The 22,500-nt window shown below is 41.1% G+C and overlaps 1 protein-coding gene across 1 annotated transcript in view; it reads left to right on the forward strand.

Annotated features, from left to right (window-relative positions):
• LOC115224871 overlaps positions 1 to 14,699 on the forward strand; it is a 51,624-nt gene extending 36,925 nt beyond the window's left edge. The window contains exons 12-19 of the mRNA XM_029795825.2: positions 2,000 to 2,080; positions 4,318 to 4,450; positions 5,576 to 5,706; positions 7,426 to 7,532; positions 8,759 to 8,861; positions 10,329 to 10,471; positions 12,402 to 12,579; positions 14,097 to 14,699. Of these exons, the coding sequence (XP_029651685.1) occupies positions 2,000 to 2,080; positions 4,318 to 4,450; positions 5,576 to 5,706; positions 7,426 to 7,532; positions 8,759 to 8,861; positions 10,329 to 10,471; positions 12,402 to 12,579; positions 14,097 to 14,222 (1,002 nt within the window). The 3' untranslated portion in view covers positions 14,223 to 14,699. The remainder of the gene's footprint in view (positions 1 to 1,999; positions 2,081 to 4,317; positions 4,451 to 5,575; positions 5,707 to 7,425; positions 7,533 to 8,758; positions 8,862 to 10,328; positions 10,472 to 12,401; positions 12,580 to 14,096) is intronic.
• Positions 14,700 to 22,500: the final 7,801 nt, after the last annotated feature.

Below are 22,500 nucleotides of genomic sequence, written 5' to 3' on the forward strand. Positions count from 1 at the left end.
CTGCTTAAGAGCCATGGAGTTTTGGGTTCAGTTCCACTGCGCTGGCACCTTGGCCGAACGTCTTCTACTCCACAAGCCAACCGTTACCTTCTCAGTGAATTTGGTAAACAGAAACTGTGTGGAATCCTTTGTCTCTGTGTGTGTGTGTGTGTGGCACAAGTTTTCGTGAGTGGTAAGAAGTCCGCTTCCCAACCACATGATTCAGAGTTCAGTCCCACAGTGTGGCACTTTGGACAAGTGTCTTCTATAGTCTCAGGCTGACCAAAGCCTTGTGAGTGGAATTGGCAAACAGAAACTGAAAGAAGCATGTTGTGTGTGTGTACATATATATACATATATATATATATATATATATATATATATATATATATATATATATATATATATAGGGTGTGAGGGTAAATTGTCGCCATTTTATAATTTTAATTTCGTGCATGTGCATTGATTGTTTTTGATTTTGTCGACTACACAGTATAGTAGGGTCAGTTGGGCACCATCTGTGAGAAAAACAGCACCATGACACAATTCACTCTACCAGAAATTTAGAAACAACATGCTGTACTGCTTGGCATTTGCACCGGAAGCTCCAATACGAACATTTCAGAGTGTTTGGGTAGCAATCTGAGGGCTTCTATGGAGAGAGAAAAAAATCAAACATCCAATCAACATCATGGTGTTTGGAGTGAGCACTAGTGAATTTTTCACTATACTTGTTGCCAACCCTCACCTTACTGACAGCATTCCTGTACAGGGCTTGTACAGCTCTTACCAACCACTCGTCTATCCCCAGTTTCCGCATTGACCACCAGCTAAGGGATTGTGGAACCCTGTCAAAGGCTTTCTCTAAGTTAACAAAAGCCAAGTACAGAGATTTATCTTTGGCTAGATATTTCTCCTGCAGTTGCCTCACCAGAAATATAAAGCATCAGTGGTGATAAAGCCAAACTGCATCTCATCTAGGCTATCTTCCTCCCTAATTGTTGGACTGTGACTGTCTGTGTAACTTTCATCCCCTGATCCAATAAATTGATACCCCTGTAGTTAGGAATTACAACCGTGTTTCATGGTCTGCTACCACAACAGCTCCTTTATAGGGCCCAGTTAGCTCAAGACATCATCAGGAGGAACCACGTCCGGTTTCGGCCCCTACTCCTCTACCATTTTGACGTGGCGGGGCCCCCCTTTCGGAGGTGTCTTCAGCTCTGGTGTTGGGTGCATGTCTTCTTTCTTCTGTTCCCTGGCCTCTTCGATGTATCGTCAGCGAGTGCCAGCCGGTGACTGACTGTCTTGTCAAATTTCTCCCTTTAAATACCTGTCGCATAGGCTCCAGCAGGCAGCCCTAGCAAGTTGTCACGTGACACTGTCTCACCTTAACTGACTAGTGAAGGTGCGTAGTTTTAGCCCGCGCTTTTTCTAAACAACTGTCACCTGTCGGCAGGCATCTAAAGCATCAATTTTACCTTTGTAGCAGTTGACAATGGTGCTCCTACACCAATCATTGGGTACGACTCTTTCAAAGACTAGCACTTATTCTATCTCTCTTTACTCTTTTACTTATTTCAGTTATTTGACTGCGGCTTTGTAAGCCCAGTACTTATTCTATCGGTCTCTTTTACCGAACCGCTAAGTGACGGGGACGTAAACAGACCAGCATCGGTTGTCAAGCAATGCTAGGGGGACAAACACAGACACACACATATATATGTATACATATATACGACAGGCTTCTTTCAGTTTCCGTCTACCAAATCCACTCACAATGCATTGGTCGGCCCGAGGCTATAGTAGAAGACACTTGCTCAAGGTGCCATGCAGTGGGACTGAACCCGGAACCATGTGGTTGGTTAGCAAGCTACTTACCACACAGCCACTCCTGCGCCTATACTTACCACACAGCCACTCCTACACCTATACTTACCACACAGCCACTCCTGCGCCTATCTACCTCTTTTTTGTATGTTAAATGCCTGTCACTTACCAAGTGATGTTTCCATTTCAGCGTTCACACCCCAATGAGATGCTCACTGGTCTGCGATATTTTGAAAGAGAGAAAATTGCTACAATCACCAAAGAGAGTAAGGTAGGTTTCCTAAAACATTGCGACCAGATGCTCTTGTGACATTGTCCCAGGGCAGCCCTGAACAAACGGGCCCATTATCAAAAGTGTTCCAGTTACTCTCTCTTTCTCTCCTTTACTCTTTTACTTATTTCAGTCATGTGACTGTGGCCATGCTGGAGCACCGCCTTTTAGTCGAGCAAATCGACCCCAGGACTTATTCTTTGTAAGCCTAGTACTTATTTTATCGGTCTCTTTTTGCCGAATCGCTAGGTTACGGGGACGTAAACACACCAGCATCGGTTGTCAAGCGATGTTGGGGGGACAAACACAGACACACAAACGCATATATATACATATATACGATGGCTTCTTTCAGTTTCCGTCTACCAAATCCACTCACAAGGCTTTGGTCGGCCCGAGGCTATAGTAGAAGATACTCACCCAAGGTGCCATGCAGTGGGACTGAACCCAGAACCATGTGGTTCGTAAGCAAGCCACTTACCACACAGCCACTCCTGCGCCTTTCACTATGAGTTTTCACATTTTTGCTTGTTATTCACATTATTTAATGGGCCCTTCCTTTTTCCAAGAAGGTAAGGTGTTATTTATGAGAGGGATGCAGTTACAAGGGGCCGAGATCTTTGGCGATATACTGTGCTTGAGAAGACCTGTCGAGCCAAGTGGGGTTGTAGTCATGGCCAATGCTGGTGTCACATAACCGGCAACTGTGCCAGTGGCACATAAAAAAACTCCCATTACACTCTCAGAGTGGTTGGCATTAGGAAGGGCATCCAACGGCAGAAACCATGCCAAATCAGACTGGAACCTGGTGCAACTCTCCAGCGTATTGGTTTCAAACAAACTGTCCAACCCATGCCAGCATGGAAAGCAGATGCTAAATGATGATGATGATGATGTGGCTGTTGTTTCTTGAAGGTTCAATGACCACATAGCTGTTCATCATCATCATCATCATTGTTTAATGTCAGTTTTCCACGCTAGCATGGGTTGGATGGTTCGACCGGGGTCTGGGAAGCCAGGGGCTGCACCAGGCTCCAGTCTGATCTGGCAGTGTTTCTACAGCTGGATGCCCTTCCTAACGCCAACCACTCCGTGAGTGTTCCTTCTTTAATTTTTGTGGTTGTGTTTTGCTGCTGCATGTCACCTCGGCACTGCTACATGTTGGTGAGGCTACATGCCTACTATCATATGTCACAACTGCTGCATGACACATTAGCCCTGCTACATGTTGATGATGATGATGTCAGCATTACGTTATATCAGTACTGCCACATGGCTGTGTTTTCACATTAATGCTACTACATGTCATATCAATCCTGCCCTAAGGTGTTATGGACACAAACCTACTGCCACATATTGGTCCAGCTACATGTCTTCTACCATATATAAGTACTTTAGCATATTACATCAGTACTGCCACATGTTGGCAAGGACACATGTCAGCACTACAAGTTATATCAGTACTACCACAAAGTGTGGTAGTCACATGCCAGCTGCCATATATCAGTACTCCCACATGTCACATCAGTACTGCCCCATGGTGGTTTGGTCTCATGGCGGCTGCTCCATATCAGCCTTCCCACATGGTTACATCAACGCTGCTCTATGGGTTGGTCACACTCCTGCTGCCACATGTCACTACTACATGTCACACACTTCATACCATCGTCCATCACATTTCACATCAACACTGCCACATGTTGGCATTGCTGTACATGCAACGACTAATCTTTCTTCGCGTTAAAACAAATCCTGAACATAACATCTCCACCCCCACTAACACACCCCATCTAAAGTAGAACAACTTAAGATTAAAGATTAAGTAATCCTGGTGGAGGCACATGGCTTAGTGGTTAGAGCAGCGGACTCGCGGTCAAGGGATCGCGGGTTCGAATCTCAGACCGGTCGATGTGTAAGTTTATGAGCAAAACACCTAAGCTCTACGCAGCTTCGGCAGAAGGTAATGGCGAACTTCTGCTGACTCTTTCACCACAACTTTCTCTCACTCTTTCCTCCTGCATCTTGCAGCTCACCTGCAGCAGACCGGCGTCCTGTCCAGGTGGGGAACCTATACGCCAAGGAAACCGTAAAATTGCCCTTATGAGCCAGGTATGGCTCGAGAAGGAACAAACAAACAAATTCTCTGGTCCCCTATTACCCCTCTCATAGCTCTCTCCTCTCTTTTCTCCAACCAGACACACACATCTTTCTAATCTGTTAATCCATTTCTCTTACAGGAGGCCTTTTCATGGGGCGCCGTCGATTACAACGCCTTCGCCAAGTGTTTACTCATCCTTTGTTCTCAGATAAAAGAAATTCTTAAGAGTGAGCCGAGGCTTTTATCGTTAAAGTCTCCCACCTACATCCTAGGTTTGTATAATCCACAATATTTTCAGTCCATCATTCAAAGAAAACCAGATTCATCATCATCATCGTTTAGCATCCGCTTTCCATGCTGGCATGGGTTGGACGGTTCAACTGGGGTCTGGGAAGCCATCAGGCTGCACCAGGCCCAGTCTGATCTGGCAATGTTTCTACGGCTGGATGCCCTTCCTAACGCCAACCACTCTGTGAGTGTAGTGGGTACTTTTTACGTGCCAAGCGAGGCTGGTAAACGGCCACGATAGGATGGTGCTTTTTACGTGCCACCGGCACGGAGGTCAGGCGAGGCTGGCTACGGCCATGATAGGATGGTGCTTTTTACGTGCCACCGGCATGGAGGCCAGGCGAGGCTGGCAAATGGCCACGATAGGATGGTGCTTTTTATGTGCCACCGGCAAGGGGGCCAGGCGAGGCTGGCAAATGGCCACAATCGCTTGGTGCTTTTTACGTGCCACCAGCACGGAGGCCAGGCGAAGCTGGCTATGGCCACGATCAGATGGTGCTTTTTACGTGCCACCTGTTCTTTTCCGTGTTTGCATGGGTTGGAGGAGTATGTTATTTGAGGTGTCGTTTCACAGCTGGATGCCCTTCCTGATGCTGTTGCTAACCCTTACCTGTTTTGCGAGTAATGGGTCCTTTGTTTCCTGTGGCTTTGATAGGATGAAGGGACCAGATGATTTGTTGACCAGAGAAACTGATAACAACACCAACTACCTGCTGCATTTTCATACAAGCAATTGGGGGATGTAAACAAACAAACAAACACACACACACACATATGTATAGGCGTGGCTGTGTGGCAAGAAGCTTGCTTCTCAACCACATGGTTCTGGGTTCTGTCCCAATGTTCCTAACTCTAGCTGAATGATAACTAAGTTTATTTTACTAGATTCTTTGTATTTAAAATTAATTGAAAGAAACACAGAGCATCTCAACAAAAATAGGGTAACAAAAGGGTTAAAAATAATTGGCACACATATAAACACACTTGCACACACACAGTCTTGCAGAAACGCACTCAACACATGCAGGAAAGTATAGTGATGAATTTAAGCTTAAAAAGCAATTGTCAGGGTAAGTTGTTAGTGAAGTCCAGTCTTTCTTTACTTTCAGGAGATATCCATGGCAACTACAGGGACTTGGTGTCCTTTGAGAAGTCCTTGTGGCGTATGGGCCCACTTTTGACACCAGCTTCTTTCTTGTTCCTTGGAGACTATGTGGACAGAGGAGAACATGGCATTGAGGTAAGATTACTATATTTTCTCTTCTTTGAATACAATATATACTACACACACACGCATAAATATATATTCGTTTTATGCCCCAAAACAGCAGCTTAATAATGACAAAGTTATTTTGCTAAATTCTTCATAATTATCAAAATTAATTGAAACAAAAGCAGTGGATTTCAAGAGAAAAATGGTTAGAAAATGGCTAAAAGATAAGCATTACTTGCAAAGAGTTTCCTCTTTTAAGGTTTTTCTTATCTTTTGAGAAGGGAAACCAAGCTTTTACGGAGTCCTTCTACAAACACCAAGCTGAAGAAGTCTGCTAGTGAACATGACTTTGACATTATTGTCAACAGCGATTTGCGTTGGACAAACCACGTCTCTAAGATTGTTGAGAAGGCTGAGGGTGTCTTAGCATCACTCAGTAAGATCTTTATCAGTTACTCTCCAGCTTTCAATTTAAAGCTGTATATGGCTAAGATACGTCCACACTTAGAGTTTGCATCCCCTGACAACCAATCTTGCTCAGTATATCAATCTTTTGGAGACCGATCTGAAACGTGCAACCAGACGAATACCTGCCTTCAGGCATCCACCATATTCTGAACGTCTTGCTTCCTTCGACATGGACCCATAAAAGCTCAAACGTCTGGCAACAGACTTGGTAGACACCCACAAGATTATCCACCATCAGATTTCCAACAACGACCTGGGGTACCTTTTTTGAACTCCACATGTCTAACACTTGCGTAAATGCTTAGAAAATCAAAAAACAATGCAGCATCCATAGCTTTCAAAAACATCTTTATCACGCTCAGAATTACTGAAGCATGGAATAAACTACCTGCATCGGATATTAGCTGAAGGCAGCAAGCTGGTAGAATCGTTAGCACACCGGGCAAAATGCTTAGCAATATTTTGTCTGCCACTAGGTTCTGAGTTCGAATTCCGCCAAGGTCGACTTTGCCTTTCATCCTTTTGTGGGGGGGGGGTCGATAAATTAAGTACCAGTTGTGTACTTGGGTCGATCTAATCAACTGGCTTCCCCATCCCACAAACATCAGGCCTTGTGCCTATAACAGAAAGGATTATTATTATTATTATTATTATTATTATTATTATTATTATTATTATTTATTATTATTAAAGGTGGCGAACTAGCAGAAACGTTAGCATGCCAGGCAAAATGATTAGCTGTATTTTGTCTGCGATTACGTTCTGAGTTCAAATTCCACCAAGGTCGACTTTGCCTTTCATCCTTTCAGGGGTCGATTGAATAAGTACCAGTTATGCACTGAGGTCGATATTATCGACTTAATCCGTTTGTGTAGCCCCTTGTGGAGATGATGGGAATTGAACTCGTGTTGTGTAGGTTCAGAATGTAGGCAAGAGGTTAGGGGTGAGGTAGTTACAAAGAGATTTAAAACTAGTTGTCACTGAGCTGTCGTATGCTGGAAGGGTCAACGCTCTGTGTAGCCCCTTTTGGGCAGTAAAGAAGTAAGATATTAGCTGTTTGGTCATTACAGCCTTCAAAACTTCCATGCTTCCTGAAATTCATCAATGCTACATCGAATTCCGCCCCCCCCCCCCTTTTAAAGACTTTTTCTCTGTGCATTTCCTATGCATATTTTGTGTTACTGTTCATGCAGTTTTGTTTGTGTTTTTTGCTGATGAGTTTTAGTGCACCTTGGCGCTGCATGCAGTAAGTTTGTTACTATTTTCTCCTGCCCACAGGTCGTGTCGTACTTATTTGCACAGAAACTCCTCTCTCCGAATAAATTCTATCTACTTCGAGGCAACCACGAAACTCGTAACATCCAGGAGGTTTTCAGTTTCAAACTGTGAGTATCTCGGGTGGGTCTTCAGTTCTTACGGGGTTTCTTTGTGATTAACAGAAATAAAATAACAGACTCAATAAACTCAAAATCTGTAAATCGAAACCATTTGTTTTCATCCGTTTCAGTTGGTTTTTACCAATCGGTTTTCACACATCGGTTAAAATAGATCTATAACAATTGACAAACATTTACACTCTCAGAGTGGTTGGCATTAGGAAAGGCATCCAACCATAGAAAACCATGCCAAATCAGACTGGAGTCTGGTGCAGCCCCTCAGCTTGCCAGACCTGGTCAAACCGTCCAACCCATGCCAACATGGATAACGAACATTAAATGTTGTTGTTGTTGATGATGATGATGACTTGTGAGTGGATTTGGAAGATGGAAACTGAAAGAAGCCTGTTATGTGTGTGTGTGTGTGTATAGTTTGGTGGTAGAGATTAAATTGATAATGGTGGTGCTGGCACCACGTAAAAAGCACCCAATCCATTCTGTAAAGTGGTTGGTGTCAGGAAGGGCATCCAGCTGTAGAACCCCCTGCCAAAGCGGACAGTTGGAGCCTGGTGCAGCCCCTGGTCTTGCCAGTTCCTGTCAAGCTGTCCAACCCATGCCAGCTTGGAAAACGGATATTAAATGTTGATGATAGCGATAATGATGATGATGATGATGATGATGATGATGACGATGATGATGATGATGATGATGACGATGATGATGATGATGATGATGACGACGATGACGACGATGATGATGATGATGATGATGATGATGATGATGATGATGATGATAGCGATAATGATGATGATGATGATGATGATGATGACGATGACGATGATGATGATGACGATGATGACGATGATGATGATGATGATGATGATGATGATGATGATGACGATGATGATGATGATGATGATGATGACGATGATGATGATGATGATGACGATGATGATGATGATGACGATGATGACGATGATGATGATGATGATGATGATGATAGCGATAATGATGATGATGATGATGATGATGACGATGATGATGATGATGATGATGATGACGACGATGATGATGATGATGATGATGATGATGACGATGACGATGATGATGATGATGATGATGATGATGATGACGACCACCACCATCAAAATCACCAACACCATCACTCGTCGTATTTTCAGTAAATCTCCAATTGGTGTCTCCAATAATTGTTATTGCATCTCGTCCCGTTGCAGTGAGTGTCTTACCAAATTTGGTACTTCTGTTGGAGAAAAGATCTGGGCAGCAATCAATGAATGCTTTGACTGTATGCCGCTGTCTGCTGTCATTGATGGAAAGGTAAGACCCTACGCATAAAGCCCCTACACTTAAGGCAAAGCCCTTCACTTAAGACCCTAAACTTAACCTTTTAGGGTTTTAATCTAGCCATATTTTGGCCAAAATATCCTATCTGTTTTATATTCAAACCAATCAGGTCTGACCTCTCACACCTACCCTACAATGTCATTTTAAAAATAAACAATCACATTTTTGAATTCTCAGAGCTTTGAGATAATACAGGATTAATTCCAAACAATATGAATAAATAATCTTTATAGTTTGACAGAGAGTAATCTGAATGCTAAAAGGTGAAGTGGTTTAATAAGGATTAGGGTTTCAACTTTGGTTTATTTTGCCATTTGACAAACATGTCACGTCACTAAATCTTGCTAATGCCATGTAGGAAAGACATGGATATCAGAAGTTCTAATGTCTCTGCCTTGGAAATTTTAAGCTTCATGGTTATGTCAGAAACATGTCTTTAACCCAGTCATATCCAGGGTCCTAATGTTCTACCTGTTTTATGTGCAAACAGGACAGATCTGGGCTCTCACACCTACCCTACAATGTCATTCTAAAAATAAACAATCACATCATTGAATTCTCAAAGCTGTGAGATAAAACATGATTAATTGAAAACAATGTGAATAATTAATCTGAGTGCTAAAGGTGAGAGGTAAGATATTCTACTTAAGGCAAGACGCTCCACTTCAAGTAAAACCTTGCACTTAAGACAAGACTCAACACTTAGAGTAAGACCTTACACTCAAGATGAAATCTGTTGAGGTAGATTTTCTACAACCAGATGCTCTTCCTGTTGCCAACCCTCAACTGTTCCCAAGTAAAATAATCCTTTCTACTAAAGGCACAAGGCCTGAAATTTGTGGGGAGGGTCTAGTTGATTACATTGCCCCCAGTGTTTCGCTGGTCCTTAATTTATCGACCTGGAAAGGGTGAAATGCCCTCACTCCTACCATTTATCTTTTTAAGTGTGGTACTTATTCCATCGGTCTCTTTTGCTGAACCACTAAGTCATGGTGGGGATGTAAACGAACCATCACTGGTTATCAAGTAGTGAGGGTGATGACAAACTCAGACATAAAGAGACACACACACACATATTATACAATGGGCTTCAACACAGTTTTCATACACGAGATCCACTCACAAGGCTTTCGTTGGCCCCGGGTTTACAGTGGAAGACACTTGCTCAAGGTGCCACATAGTGGGACTGAACCCAAAAATCACGTGGCTGCAAAACAAGCTTTTTAACCACCCGCCCATGCCCACCACCAAAAGTGATGCTTACAGCATCTTTTACTGTTACATTTTACTCAACTGACCATCACCACTGACCCCTAACTCCCAGCACAATTTTTTTTTTTTATCATTAACCCCTCCCTCCACCCTCTCCCGTTCCCAAAACACTTTTGTTTGTTTGTTTGTTTGTTTCCGTTATTCATTGTGCTCCCTCTTTTGCGCCAGATCTTCTGCACCCATGGTGGGATCCCAAGTCCTGTCCACGGCAATGGCAAAATGGAGATCATCAATAGCATTCCTGTGCCTTTGCCCAACCCTGAAGAGGAAAGTCCTCTCGCCTGGGAACTCATGTGGAACGATCCAATCGGGTGAGTAACCACCATCCTCACCACAAACTCTTCCCTCCTTTTCTATTTTCCTTTCCTCCTTCCCTCTCTTTCTTCCTTTCTTTTTTTACTTCTGTTCCTTTCATTCTTTCCTTCTTTCTTTCTTTCCTTTCTCCCTCTCTTCCCTTTCATTCCTTCCTTCCTTCTTTCTTTCCTTTCTCCCTCTCTTCCCTTTCATTCCTTCCTTCCTTCTTTCCTTTCTCCCTCTCTTCCCTTTCATTCTTTCCTTCCTTCTTTCTTTCCTTTTTCCCTCTCTTCCCTTTCATTCCTTCCTTCCTTCTTTCTTTCCTTTCTCCCTCTCTTCCCTTTCATTCTTTCCTTCCTTCTTTCTTTCCTTTCTCCCTCTCTTCCCTTTCATTCTTTCCTTCCTTCTTTCTTCCCTTTCATTCATTCCTTCCTTCTTTCTTTCCTTTCTCCCTCTCTTCCCTTTCATTCCTTCCTTCCTTCTTTCTTTCCTTTCTCCCTATCTTCCCTTCCTTCCTTCTTTCTTTCCTTTCTCCCTCTCTTCCCTTTCATTCCTTCCTTCCTTCTTTCTTTCCTTTCTCCCTCTCTTCCCTTTCATTCCTTCCTTCCTTCTTTCTTTCCTTTCTCCCTCTCTTCCCTCCTTCCTTCTTTCTTTCCTTTCTCCCTCTCTTCCCTTTCATTCCTTCCTTCTTTCTTCCCTTTCATTCCTTCCTTCCTTCTTTCTTTCCTTTCTCCCTCTCTTCCCTTTCATTCCTTCCTTCCTTCTTTCTTTCCTTTCTCCCTCTCTTCCCTTTCATTCATTCCTTCCTTCCTTCTTTCCTCCCTCCCTCCCTTCTTTCTTCTCAAAGGGGAGAGGTGGGAGTGTGCTCCTTCCACAGTTCTGAGACAAACAACGCCTTTCTTTGGAATTCTTCTATTCTCTTCTTCGTTTCAGTCCCTGGACTGCGACCATGCTGGGGCACCACTGCCTTCCAGAATTTTTAGTCGAGTGAATCAACTCCAGTACTTATTCTATCAATGCTTTTTGCCAAACTGCTAAGTCACAGGGATGTAAACAAACCAACACAAGTTGTCAAGCAGTAATAGGGGACAAACACTGGCACAAAGACACATTCATTTATACACACACACACACATATATACATGACAGGCTTCCTTCAGTTTCCGTCTATCTAATCCACTCACAAGGCTTTGGTCAGCCCAAGGCTATAGTGAAAAACATTTGTCCAAGGTGCCACACAGTGGGACGGAACCCGGTACCTTGTGATTGGGAAGCAAGCTTCTTACCACTCAGCAGTGCATAATTCAAGGCTTCGAGAAGTCTCTTGGTTCGTTTCCTCTATTGCTCTCATCACAGAAATCTAATGACCGATGTTTGTGGAAGGCTGGCTTCTTCCAGAGATGATGGCTTTTATGTCATCCAGCCCTGCTGCCTTGTGGTCTCTTCAACTCTTTGGTGTGCATTCTTTCTTGGCACTAACTTATGATAAAGTGGTATGGAGGGGAAGAGAAAATCAGGTGTAGTGTTGGTGAATCCCAGGAAGCATGGAAATTTTGAAGGATGCAGTGCTCCGACAACTAATAACTGATGCTGGCAGTTTGTTCCATGCTTCAGCAATTCTCAGCGTGAAAAAATGTTTCCTGAAGTCATGGAAGGAGCTGTGCTGTTTTCTGACTTTGTAAATATGTCCACGGGTGTTAGACGGGTGGAGTTTGAAAAGGTGCTCAGAGTTATTGTTTGTAAGATGGTTGATAATTTTATGGGTGTCTGCCAAGTCAGCTGCCAGACGTCGGAATTTCAATGTGTCCATGGCCAGGGAAGTAAGGCGTTCAGAATATGGCAAATGCCTGATGGAGGGTATTCAATTTAGATTGAACACTCATAGCACTTCGTCGTAGATCAATCAATATACCACTTCGTTCATCTTCCTTTATTCACCATTCACAGACTGGATCAAATCACACCAGAGATGCTGCAAAGCCTGAAGGAAAACTATGGCTTTTCTCGAAACGTTCGTCGCGGTACGGCTCATGTCTTCAGCTGTTCGGCACTAAAGGCTTTTCTCCACCGGAACAACTTGTCACACGTTATCAGAGCTCATGAAGTGCAACAAGTTGGATTTCAGGTAAAACCAGATTCTTATTTCGTCTCAGTGAGGATTTTTTTCATTTCTCTCCTTCAATGTCGGCGACGAAAAGTTGAAGATGAACAAAAAGTGACATATTGCTCAAGGGAGAGAACTCTGCCACTACTATTAAAACTCATTTCTGTAGTGACAGAGTTGTGTCCCCCTTGAATGCTTTCCGCAATTATCATTTATCGAACTATTATTTTGTATTCTTGTTTGTATTCCGATTCTCCTCTAATCTCTTACTTCTTTTACCCATGGGACTGCGGCCATGCTGGAGCACCGGATTGACAGACTTGGTCGAACTATTCGATCCCAGCACTTATTTTCGTTTTAATTCTGTTTCTTAAACTATGTCCAGACCATTTGTTTTGTTGTAACGTTTGTTAAATATGTACATTATGTATATATATATATATACACACACACACATACATATATATATATGTATGTGTATGTATATATATACACACACATATACATATATATATATACACACATATACATATGTGTGTGTGTATGTGTGTATATATATACTGACATATATATTTTACATTATTTACATTTGATGGATATTTGTCCTCATCATGTTTGTTGTTAACACAATGTTTCAGCTGATATACCCTCCAGCCTTCATCAGGTGTCTTGGGGAAATTTCAAACCTGGGTTCTCATTCCTAAGGTATTTTTCGATGTTATTATTATTATTATTATTATTCAGGTCACTGCCTGGAATCAAATATGGCGTAGTGGTTAAGAGCACGGGCAACTAACCCCAAGATTCCAGGCAGTGACCTGAATAATAATAATAATAATAATAATAATAATAACATCGAAAAATACCTTAAGAATGAGAACCGAGGTTCGAAATTTCCCCAAGACACCTGATGAAGGCTGGAGAGTATATCAGCCGAAACATTGTGTTAACAACAAACAAGATGAGGACAAATATCCATCAAATGTAAATAATGTACATAATTCGTCATCTCTTAAAAATAGAACGGTATTCATCATCATCATCATCATCATTTAGCGTCCGCTTTCCATGCTAGCATGGGTTGGACAGTTCAACTGGGGTCTGTGAAGCCGGAAGGCTGCACCAGACTCCAGTCTGATCTGGCAATGTTTCTACGGCTGGATGCCCTTCCTAACACCAACCACTCCGAGAGTGCAGTGGGCGCTTTTTACGTGCCACCGGCACGGGGGCCAGGCGAGGCTGGCAAACGGCCACGGACGGATGGTGCTCTTTACGTGCCACCGGCACGGGGGCCAGGCGAGGCTGGCAAACGGCCACGGACGGATGGTGCTCTTTACGTGCCACCGGCACGGGGGCCAGGCGAGGCTGGCAAACGGCCACGGACGGATGGTGCTTTTTACGTGCCACCGGCACGGGGGCCAGCTATTAATATATATATATTCCCGTTAACCCTGACAGTTAAAGAACAGTTTGTGTCTGTTTCAAGAAAAACCAATCAATTTAAAAGCATTAAATGTCTTTTATTATTGTCTTTTCAGGTGCAACAGGAGGGGAAGCTGTTGACCGTGTTTTCTTCATCAAGATATTGTGGTGGCTCCAACGAAGCCGCCTGCGTCTTGGCAGATAATTCCAAATTAAGACTAATTCGACTGGACACCAGTTGAGCGTTGACCCTTCCAGCTCAGTGACAACTAGTTTTAATGCTCCCTGCAGCTACCTGACCCCTAACCTCTTGTCTGCTCTCCGACAGCGTCACCAGTTCAATCCCCACCCCCAGTCCAGCCTCTCATAGCCCCTACATTCTGAACCTACACAACACGAGTTCAATTCCCATCATCTCCAATATCTCATACCCACCAACATTATAAACCTACCCAACATGAGTTCAATCCCTACCATTTCTAGCCTCTCATACCCCTACATTCTAAACCCACTCAACACCAGATCAATTCCCACTGTCTCCAACATTTCATACCCTAACCCCAAACCTGTCCAACATGAGTTCAATTCCCACCATTTCCAGCCTCACCAACATTATAAACCTAACCAGCATGAGTTCAGTTCCTAGTCTTTCCAACCCCTTAAACCCCAAACAATCTGGACCCTCTCAACACCAAATATGTCTTGAGCAGCTAAACAGAGAAAATAGCCCCAGATGTATTTCTCTGCGTCCCCATCAACATCCAACACCAACACGGTAGGGTGTACAGACTTCACCCAAGTCACCGGCCAGCATTGTATGTCCCTGTCTCCTTATATCTATTCCAAACAGACATGTCTGCCTCTCCATCCATGCCACACTCCTGCCACTAAGTTCTTCATTCACAGAAAGCAAAATCATATTTTAAAAAGTTTGTATAAAATATTGGCAAATATTTTTTTCTATGAAAGATAGCAAATTTTTCTCTAAAATAAAACTTGATAAATAGAGGTGTGTGTGTGTGATATATATTGATGTATCTGTGTGCGTGCATACATGTATATGTATGTTTTTAAGTGTGTGTGTGTGTGTATATATATATATATATATACATATATATCAGGGCTGAGCCAAAACAAAAATCTTCGACTCCAACTCCGACTCCTCTACAATTGGCACCTTTGACTCTGACTCCTCTAAGTAATTAAGTGATTGTGGTCTGTTTTACTGACTCCAATCCCTGCCTCCCCTTAATCGTTTCCAACTCCACAGCCCTAATATATATATACACATACATGTGTATGTATATATATATATATGTGTGTATAGTATGTATATATGTGTATGTATATATGTATATACATGTATGTGTGTGTGTATAGTATGTATACATATATACATGTATGTGTATATATGTGTGTGTGTGTATACATATATACATGTATGTATATGTGTGTATGTATATTTGTATATACATGTATGTGTGTATATATGTGTGTGTGTGTATAGTATGTATACATATATACATGTATGTGTGTGTATAGTGTGTATACATATATACATCTATGTGTGTGTGTGTATAGTGTGTATACATATATACATGTATGTGTATGTGTGTATAGTGTGTATACATATATACATGTATGTGTGTGTGTGTATAGTGTGTATACATATATACATGTATGTGTGTGTGTGTATAGTGTGTATACATATATACATGTATGTGTGTGTGTGTATAGTGTGTATACATATATACATGTATGTGTATAGTGTGTATACATATATACATGTATGTGTGTGTGTGTATAGTGTGTATACATATATACATGTATGTGTGTGTGTGTATAGTGTGTATACATATATACATGTATGTGTATGTGTGTATGTATATATGTATATACATGTATGTGTGTATATATATGTGTGTGTGTGTGTGGAGCAGCTTGCCTTTCAGCCTTGCTATATTCAAAATGTGCCCATCTTCCAGGATTCTCTTTCATACTTTCATTCCTTACCATTTATTCAGAACAGTAAAGTGTTTAAAAGCCATCATCATCATCATCAACATTTCTAGACTTTCACAATCTTAGCTTCAAGCTGAAGTGATGTTGGCATAGTGTTAGACATGAGCACCATAGCTTTTAAATAAACTCCCAGTCATCCCAGGTGGAGGCCTTACCTGTTACATCAAAATGCACCTGCTGTCTCTCACTTTCTTCTCTCTCCCTAATTAGCTTGTAAAATATTCTACTGTTATAAGCCAAAAAGTATTATCTCTATAAATATCTCATTGATTTCTCAAATATATATTTTATATATGTGTATATATATATATATATATATTACCTTTTTTTTGCTATCCTAAGTGCTTACAACGCCTAATGTGATTTGTGTGTGTGTGTATGTTTGTACACACACACACACACACACACACAAGTATTCATAAATTATATTTATGTCTGTCTCTCTATATCTATGTATGTGTATCTGTCTTTCATCTATCTATCTATCTGTACACATACATACATACACACACACATATATATATATACTATATTTAAAAGCAGCAGAAAATTCAACAAAACCTGTCACTCTCAGTTTCACGTTCCCGTTCGTCGGACAGATTCTAGCAAAAACTGTCCGACGAACAGGAACACGAAACTCAGAGTAACAGGTTTTGTTGAATTTTCTGCTGCTTTTAATTAAAGCATATTACTCTACCACTGGTATTTGAGTACTCTTTTTTCCACCTTGTTTCACATTTATGTGTTTACTCCGGTATATATATATATATTTACTGTTAAATATATATTCGGTCATACAGTGGCCAATGGTTTCACATTCATAAAGCGCTCGGCTTTATAGATGACTCATCGTGTGAAACCATTGGTTGCTTTATGACTTGATATTCATTTAACTTCATACAAATTACATTACTGCTCAAACCTTTAGAGTATGCTTCTTTTTCAGATATATAATCCGATGATATATATATATATATTAGTCATAAAATACAGTGTACATTTAAACACTTGTGGGATTCAACACGCTAGAAAGAACAGCTAGGTTCTATAACCACAAAAATTAGGGATTAAATTCGACAGGAACAAAATGAAAAAATAAAAACATTTTACCATCTAGTTTCCTGGACCAATTGGTTTCTGATTTTAGTTTAGCAATTTTGTGGTAATGGAACCTAGCTGTTCTTTCTAGCATGTTGAATCCCGCGAGTGGATTCCTTCTGTGCTAAAATATACACAGTATCTTATGACTAATACATAGTCTTTCGGACTAAATTTTTACACGTTAGACCACTGGAAATGGAAATTTTAATTAATTTCCATTTCCCTTTCATATGCTTATATATATATACTAGCAGTATCGCCCGGCGTTGCTCGGGTTTCTAAGGGAAATAACTATATAAGCATTTTAGAGAGTTACTTCCCTTATATAAACTGAGCAAAAAATGCATTAAAAATGCGGAAAAAATGATGGTAAATTTTTTTTAAATTGTAGACTCATCGTAGACGCGCGCTAATACCCAGAAGGGCTCGATATGAATCATGACTATAAGATACCCGCTTTTGGTTAAACTGCACTGCAAAATGTGGGAGTAGTTAGGAATCTAAATCGGAGTAGACAGACATACACACAACTTCAGTTTTATATATAAAGATATACATATATATACACATATTCATACACTTAATATTTTTCTCTGGAACTTAAAACCAGCAAAAGGAACCTATCAAAAGTTTTTCAAAATCTGAATTACCGCAAAATCATATGCATACCCATGTTTCCGTGTTGTGTTTAATCCCTCAAATCAAGGCTCCAGGGTTTACTGCATGGGGTACAATACTCGCTTTGAGCAATCTTACTAGAGGGTCCTTGCACCTCTTAAGTTAATAACAATAATAATAATAATTATAATAAGTTTGTGGATATCATCAACCTGTTGAGTTATCAGGAAAATTCTGAGTATTTTTATCTCCTGAATGGAAATAAAACAAATACGTTTGTGTTACAGTAATTTTTATTCATCAAAATAACCCTCCATTTTTGTTAACGACTTCAGTCCATCTGTTTGGTAACTTTTAAAATTCCATCCACATAGAACTGGGCTGTCTTGGAGGATAACAGTGTTGTCCACATGGTTTTTGATTGCATCTAAATCTTTAACAGATTTCCGGAATTTTTTCAAGGAATTTTGCAGGGACTTAAAGAAATGAGAAAAGTGATGGTGTAATGTCGGAGAGGATACAGTTAATAAAAGTTCCCACTCTGGTTCCTCCTGCAACTTTGTGCTGGCAATCAAAGACAGACATGGGGTGGTGTTGTAATGTTGGAACACGAGCCATTTCCTGCTGAATTAGTCCTGGCCTCGTCTGGTGTATCTTTGAATTTCTTCAGCTGGTGTCAGTACACATCAGAATTGATAATCTGATTGTGTGGGAGGAGATCGTAACAAATAATGCCTTTGAAATCCCACCAGAGATAAAAGCATAACTGTTTTTTGTACAAGTATTTCGCTTTGGTAGCTGTTTCGCTCCATTCTCACCCAAATTCCTTCGGTTGTTTCCACACCATATTTTTGTAAATATACCATTTCTCATCTCAAGCCACTAATCACTTTAAAAATGGTTTAGTTTCATTGCATTTTAAGAGCATGTCCTTGCACAGGGGCCATGCTGGTCTTTTCTGTATCACCACCACATGACAAACTGGTCCATGCATTTTTTTTTCAATGACACCTTGTGAGGGATCCACACATCAGTGTGGGGAAATGTACCCAAGTTTTCTTACCTGTTCATGAACGGTACTTTTGGCAACTTCCAACATTTTACTTACAAACTCCCTAACCATGCGTTTGGGGCTGGTTCAACATTTACCTTCAAACGTTCATCATTCAACTTTGAAGGTCTCCCAGAGCAACCTGCATCTTCTAAGCCCCTCTTCCGATTCACGACCTTTTGTGTACTTTAATATTCAGCTTTGCCCTTAAGGTGGTGAGCTGGCAGAAACGTTAGCTCACCAGGCGCGATACTTTGCGGTATTTCATGTCTTCATGTTCTGGAGTTCAAATTCTGCCAAGGTCGATTTTGCCTTTCATCTTTTCAGGGTCGATCAACTGGCCCCTTTCCCCAAAATTTCAGGTTTTGTGCCTAGAGTAGAAAAGATTATTTTACTTGGGAACAAGGCAGCAAGCAGGCAGAATTGTTAGCACACTGGACGAAATGCTCAGCGGTATTTCGCCTGCTGTTACATTCTGAGTTCAAATTCCGCCAAGGTCGACTTTGGCTTTCATCCTTTCAGGGTTGGTTGATAAATTAAGTACCAGTTACGCATTGGGGTCGATATAATCGACTTAATTCATTTGTCTGTCCTTATTTGTCCTCTCTGTGTTTAGCCCCTTGTGGGCAGTAAAGAAATAGGTATTTCGCCTGCTGTTACATTCTGAGTTCAAATTGCACCAAGGTCGACTTTGCCTTTCATCCTTTCAGAATTGATAAATTAAGTACCAGTTACGCACTGAATCGATATAAGCGACTTAATTTATTTGTCTGCCCTTGTTTGTCCTCTCTGTGTTTAGCCCCTTGTGGGTAGTAAAGAAATAGGTATTTCATCTGTCTTTACATTCTGAGTTCAAATTCCGCCTTTAATCTTTTCGGGGTCAATAAATTAAGTACTAGTTATGTACTGAGGTCGATCTAACCGATTGGCCCACCCCTCCCCAAAAATTTCGGGCCTTGTGCCTAGAGTAGAAAATAACATTTCAACACATGAGTTCATATCAAGAATCCCGCAAACCAAAAGCATAAACAAACTCTATGTTTTAGAGTTATGAGCCTTTCAAACCTAATTCTTTAACTTACCAATCAAAGAATATGAAAATCTTTAACGGTGACCTTTAGTATGGAATTCCTGGATTGTTCCCCAGTTGCTTCCTGGTATCCATCATTGTTGCAAATTAAATTAATGTTTCAATATTTCATTACCAATCTGTTTTGGGGGGGGGGTTTCTTCTTCTTTTTTTTAACAAAAGACAAAAAAACAAAAGAAAATGACCGTTCTTGCCTTGTTTTAGATTTCCATTTTTGTTTGTTTTTTGGGGGTTTTTTTCCATTTCCAGTAACGAAAATAAAGTGTAAGGCTTTTTTTTTTTTTTTTACTTCATTCTCCTTCGTGTAGCAAAAAAAAGAAATAAATATTTCTCTGTTCCATCATTGTCGAAAACAAATCCCTGACACCCAACACAACAAATTATACACAACCAATAGAAGAACCGTCATCTCCCTTGAAATCCGTTTATATTTTCTATAAGCTTTATCATCATCATTATCATCATCATCACCATCGCTGCTCTGCCTTCTTCATTCCATCAAAAACGTTTGAAATATCTGTTGCTATTATTATTATTATTATTATTATTATAACGTGCTGCCATGATCGACATTCACTAAAAAGAACTTCAAATTACCAATTCTTGTTTTGTTGTTTTTTGGGGTTTTTTTCTTTTTGCATTACACTCTCTCTCTCTCTTTTACTCTTTTACTTGTTTCAGTCATTTGACTGCGGCCATGCTGGAGCACCGCCTTTAATCGAGCAACTCGACCCTGGGACTTATTCTTTTTGTAAGCCCAGTACTTATTCTATCGGTCTCTTTTTGCCGAACCGCTAAGTGACGGGGACGTAAACACATCAGCATCGGTTGTCAAGCAATGCTAGGGGGACAAACACAGACACACACACACATATATATATATATATATATATATATATATATATATATACATATATACGACAGGCTTCTTTCAGTTTCCGTCTGCCAAATCCACTCACAAGGCATTGGTCGGCCCGAGGCTATAGCAGAAGACACTTGCCCAAGATGCCACGCAGTGGGACTGAACCCGGAACCATGTGGTTGGTTAGCAAGCTACTTACCACACAGCCACTCCTGTGCCTATATAACTTTTTTTTTTTTGTGATCCAACCATCACATTCTTGGTTTACCCCTAGGTCTCCTATTCGTTGGCTCAGCTTGACGAATCTGTTTTAAATAATAATGAAATTATTGTATACAGTGCTCAGGTGCAGCACAACTTGTCAAAAGTGCGTATAAAAGCATATGCAGTAATGTACAAATGTCTGGGAAGTGAACAGTGTATGAGTCAGATACATGCTTATGTGTGTATGGAGGGGAAGAGAAGATCAGGTGTAGTGTTGGCGAATCTCTCAGGAAGCATGGAAGTTTTGAAGGATGCAGTGCTCCGACAACTAACAACTGATGCCGGCAGTTTGTTCCATGCTTCAGCGTGTGTATGGAGGGGAAGAGAAGATCAGGTGTAGTGTTGGCGAATCTCAGGAAGCATGGAAGTTTTGAAGGATGCAGTGCTCCGACAACTAACAACTGATGCCGGCAGTTTGTTCCATGCTTCAGCGTGTGTATGGAGGGGAAGAGAAGATCAGGTGTAGTGTTGGCGAATCTCAGGAAGCATGGAAGTTTTGAAGGATGCAGTGCTCCGACAACTAACAACTGATGCCGGCAGTTTGTTCCATACTTCAGCAACTCTTAGTGGGAAAAAAAAAATGTTTCTGAAAGTCATGGAAGGAGCTAATCTGTTTTCTGACTTTGTAAACATGTCCATGGGTGGTAGACGGGTGTTGTTTGAAAAGGTGCTCAGAGATATTGTTTGTAAGATGGTTAATAACTTTATGGGTGTCTGCCAAGTCAGCTGCCAGACGTCGGAGTTTGAATGTGTCCATGGCCAGGCAAGTAAGGCGTTCAGAATATAGCAAATGCCTGATGGAGGGTGTTCTCTTGTGTTGTGATTCTGTCCCGCAAAGCTCTTATCACGTATCCATAATACCGGAATTGTGACCTCTAAATGCTGAATACATAGGAGTGGCTGACACCGAAAAGAAAGACTCCCTGACCTCTGAGTTATGTAAGTCTGCCGAGTAACGTTACACAGGAAATCCGTCCAGTAATTTAAACTTTAAGCTGCTCTACAAATGACCAGCATTAAGAAATCCATCCGTATTTTCGTTTGTGTGTTGTAATGGTATCCGTTGATATTAAACCCAGGCTCGAGTGTCACACAGAGTGTATTTAGAAAACTGATGAACACGAGAGGTTGTTTCACATTAACACAAGGAGGTTATTAATGATATATTGCGAGTTACATAATCATGACTTATAATCAAATCATCAGAGACGTATGTATGTATGTATTTTACGGCGATGTACTTGCATAGCAAGTGACCTGATCTGAGATCGTGTGCTGGAACGAAAACAATTGCAGTGTGGAAGGTGTTTATAAGCCACTAGCAGTATCGCCCGGCGTTGCTCAGGTTTGTAAGGGAAATAACTATAAAGCATTTTTAGAGAGTTATAGCAAAAAAATGGAAAAAAAATGATGGTAAATTTTTTTTTAGAGTTAAAAAAGGTGGAGTTGCGTCCCCTAGACGGTCTGTGGTTTGGGTTTTTGATTCTCGACCCTATGTCGAATTTATCGATT

Source organism: Octopus sinensis, linkage group LG26 (genome assembly GCF_006345805.1).
Source record: "Octopus sinensis linkage group LG26, ASM634580v1, whole genome shotgun sequence".
Lineage (NCBI taxonomy): Eukaryota > Metazoa > Mollusca > Cephalopoda > Octopoda > Octopodidae > Octopus > Octopus sinensis.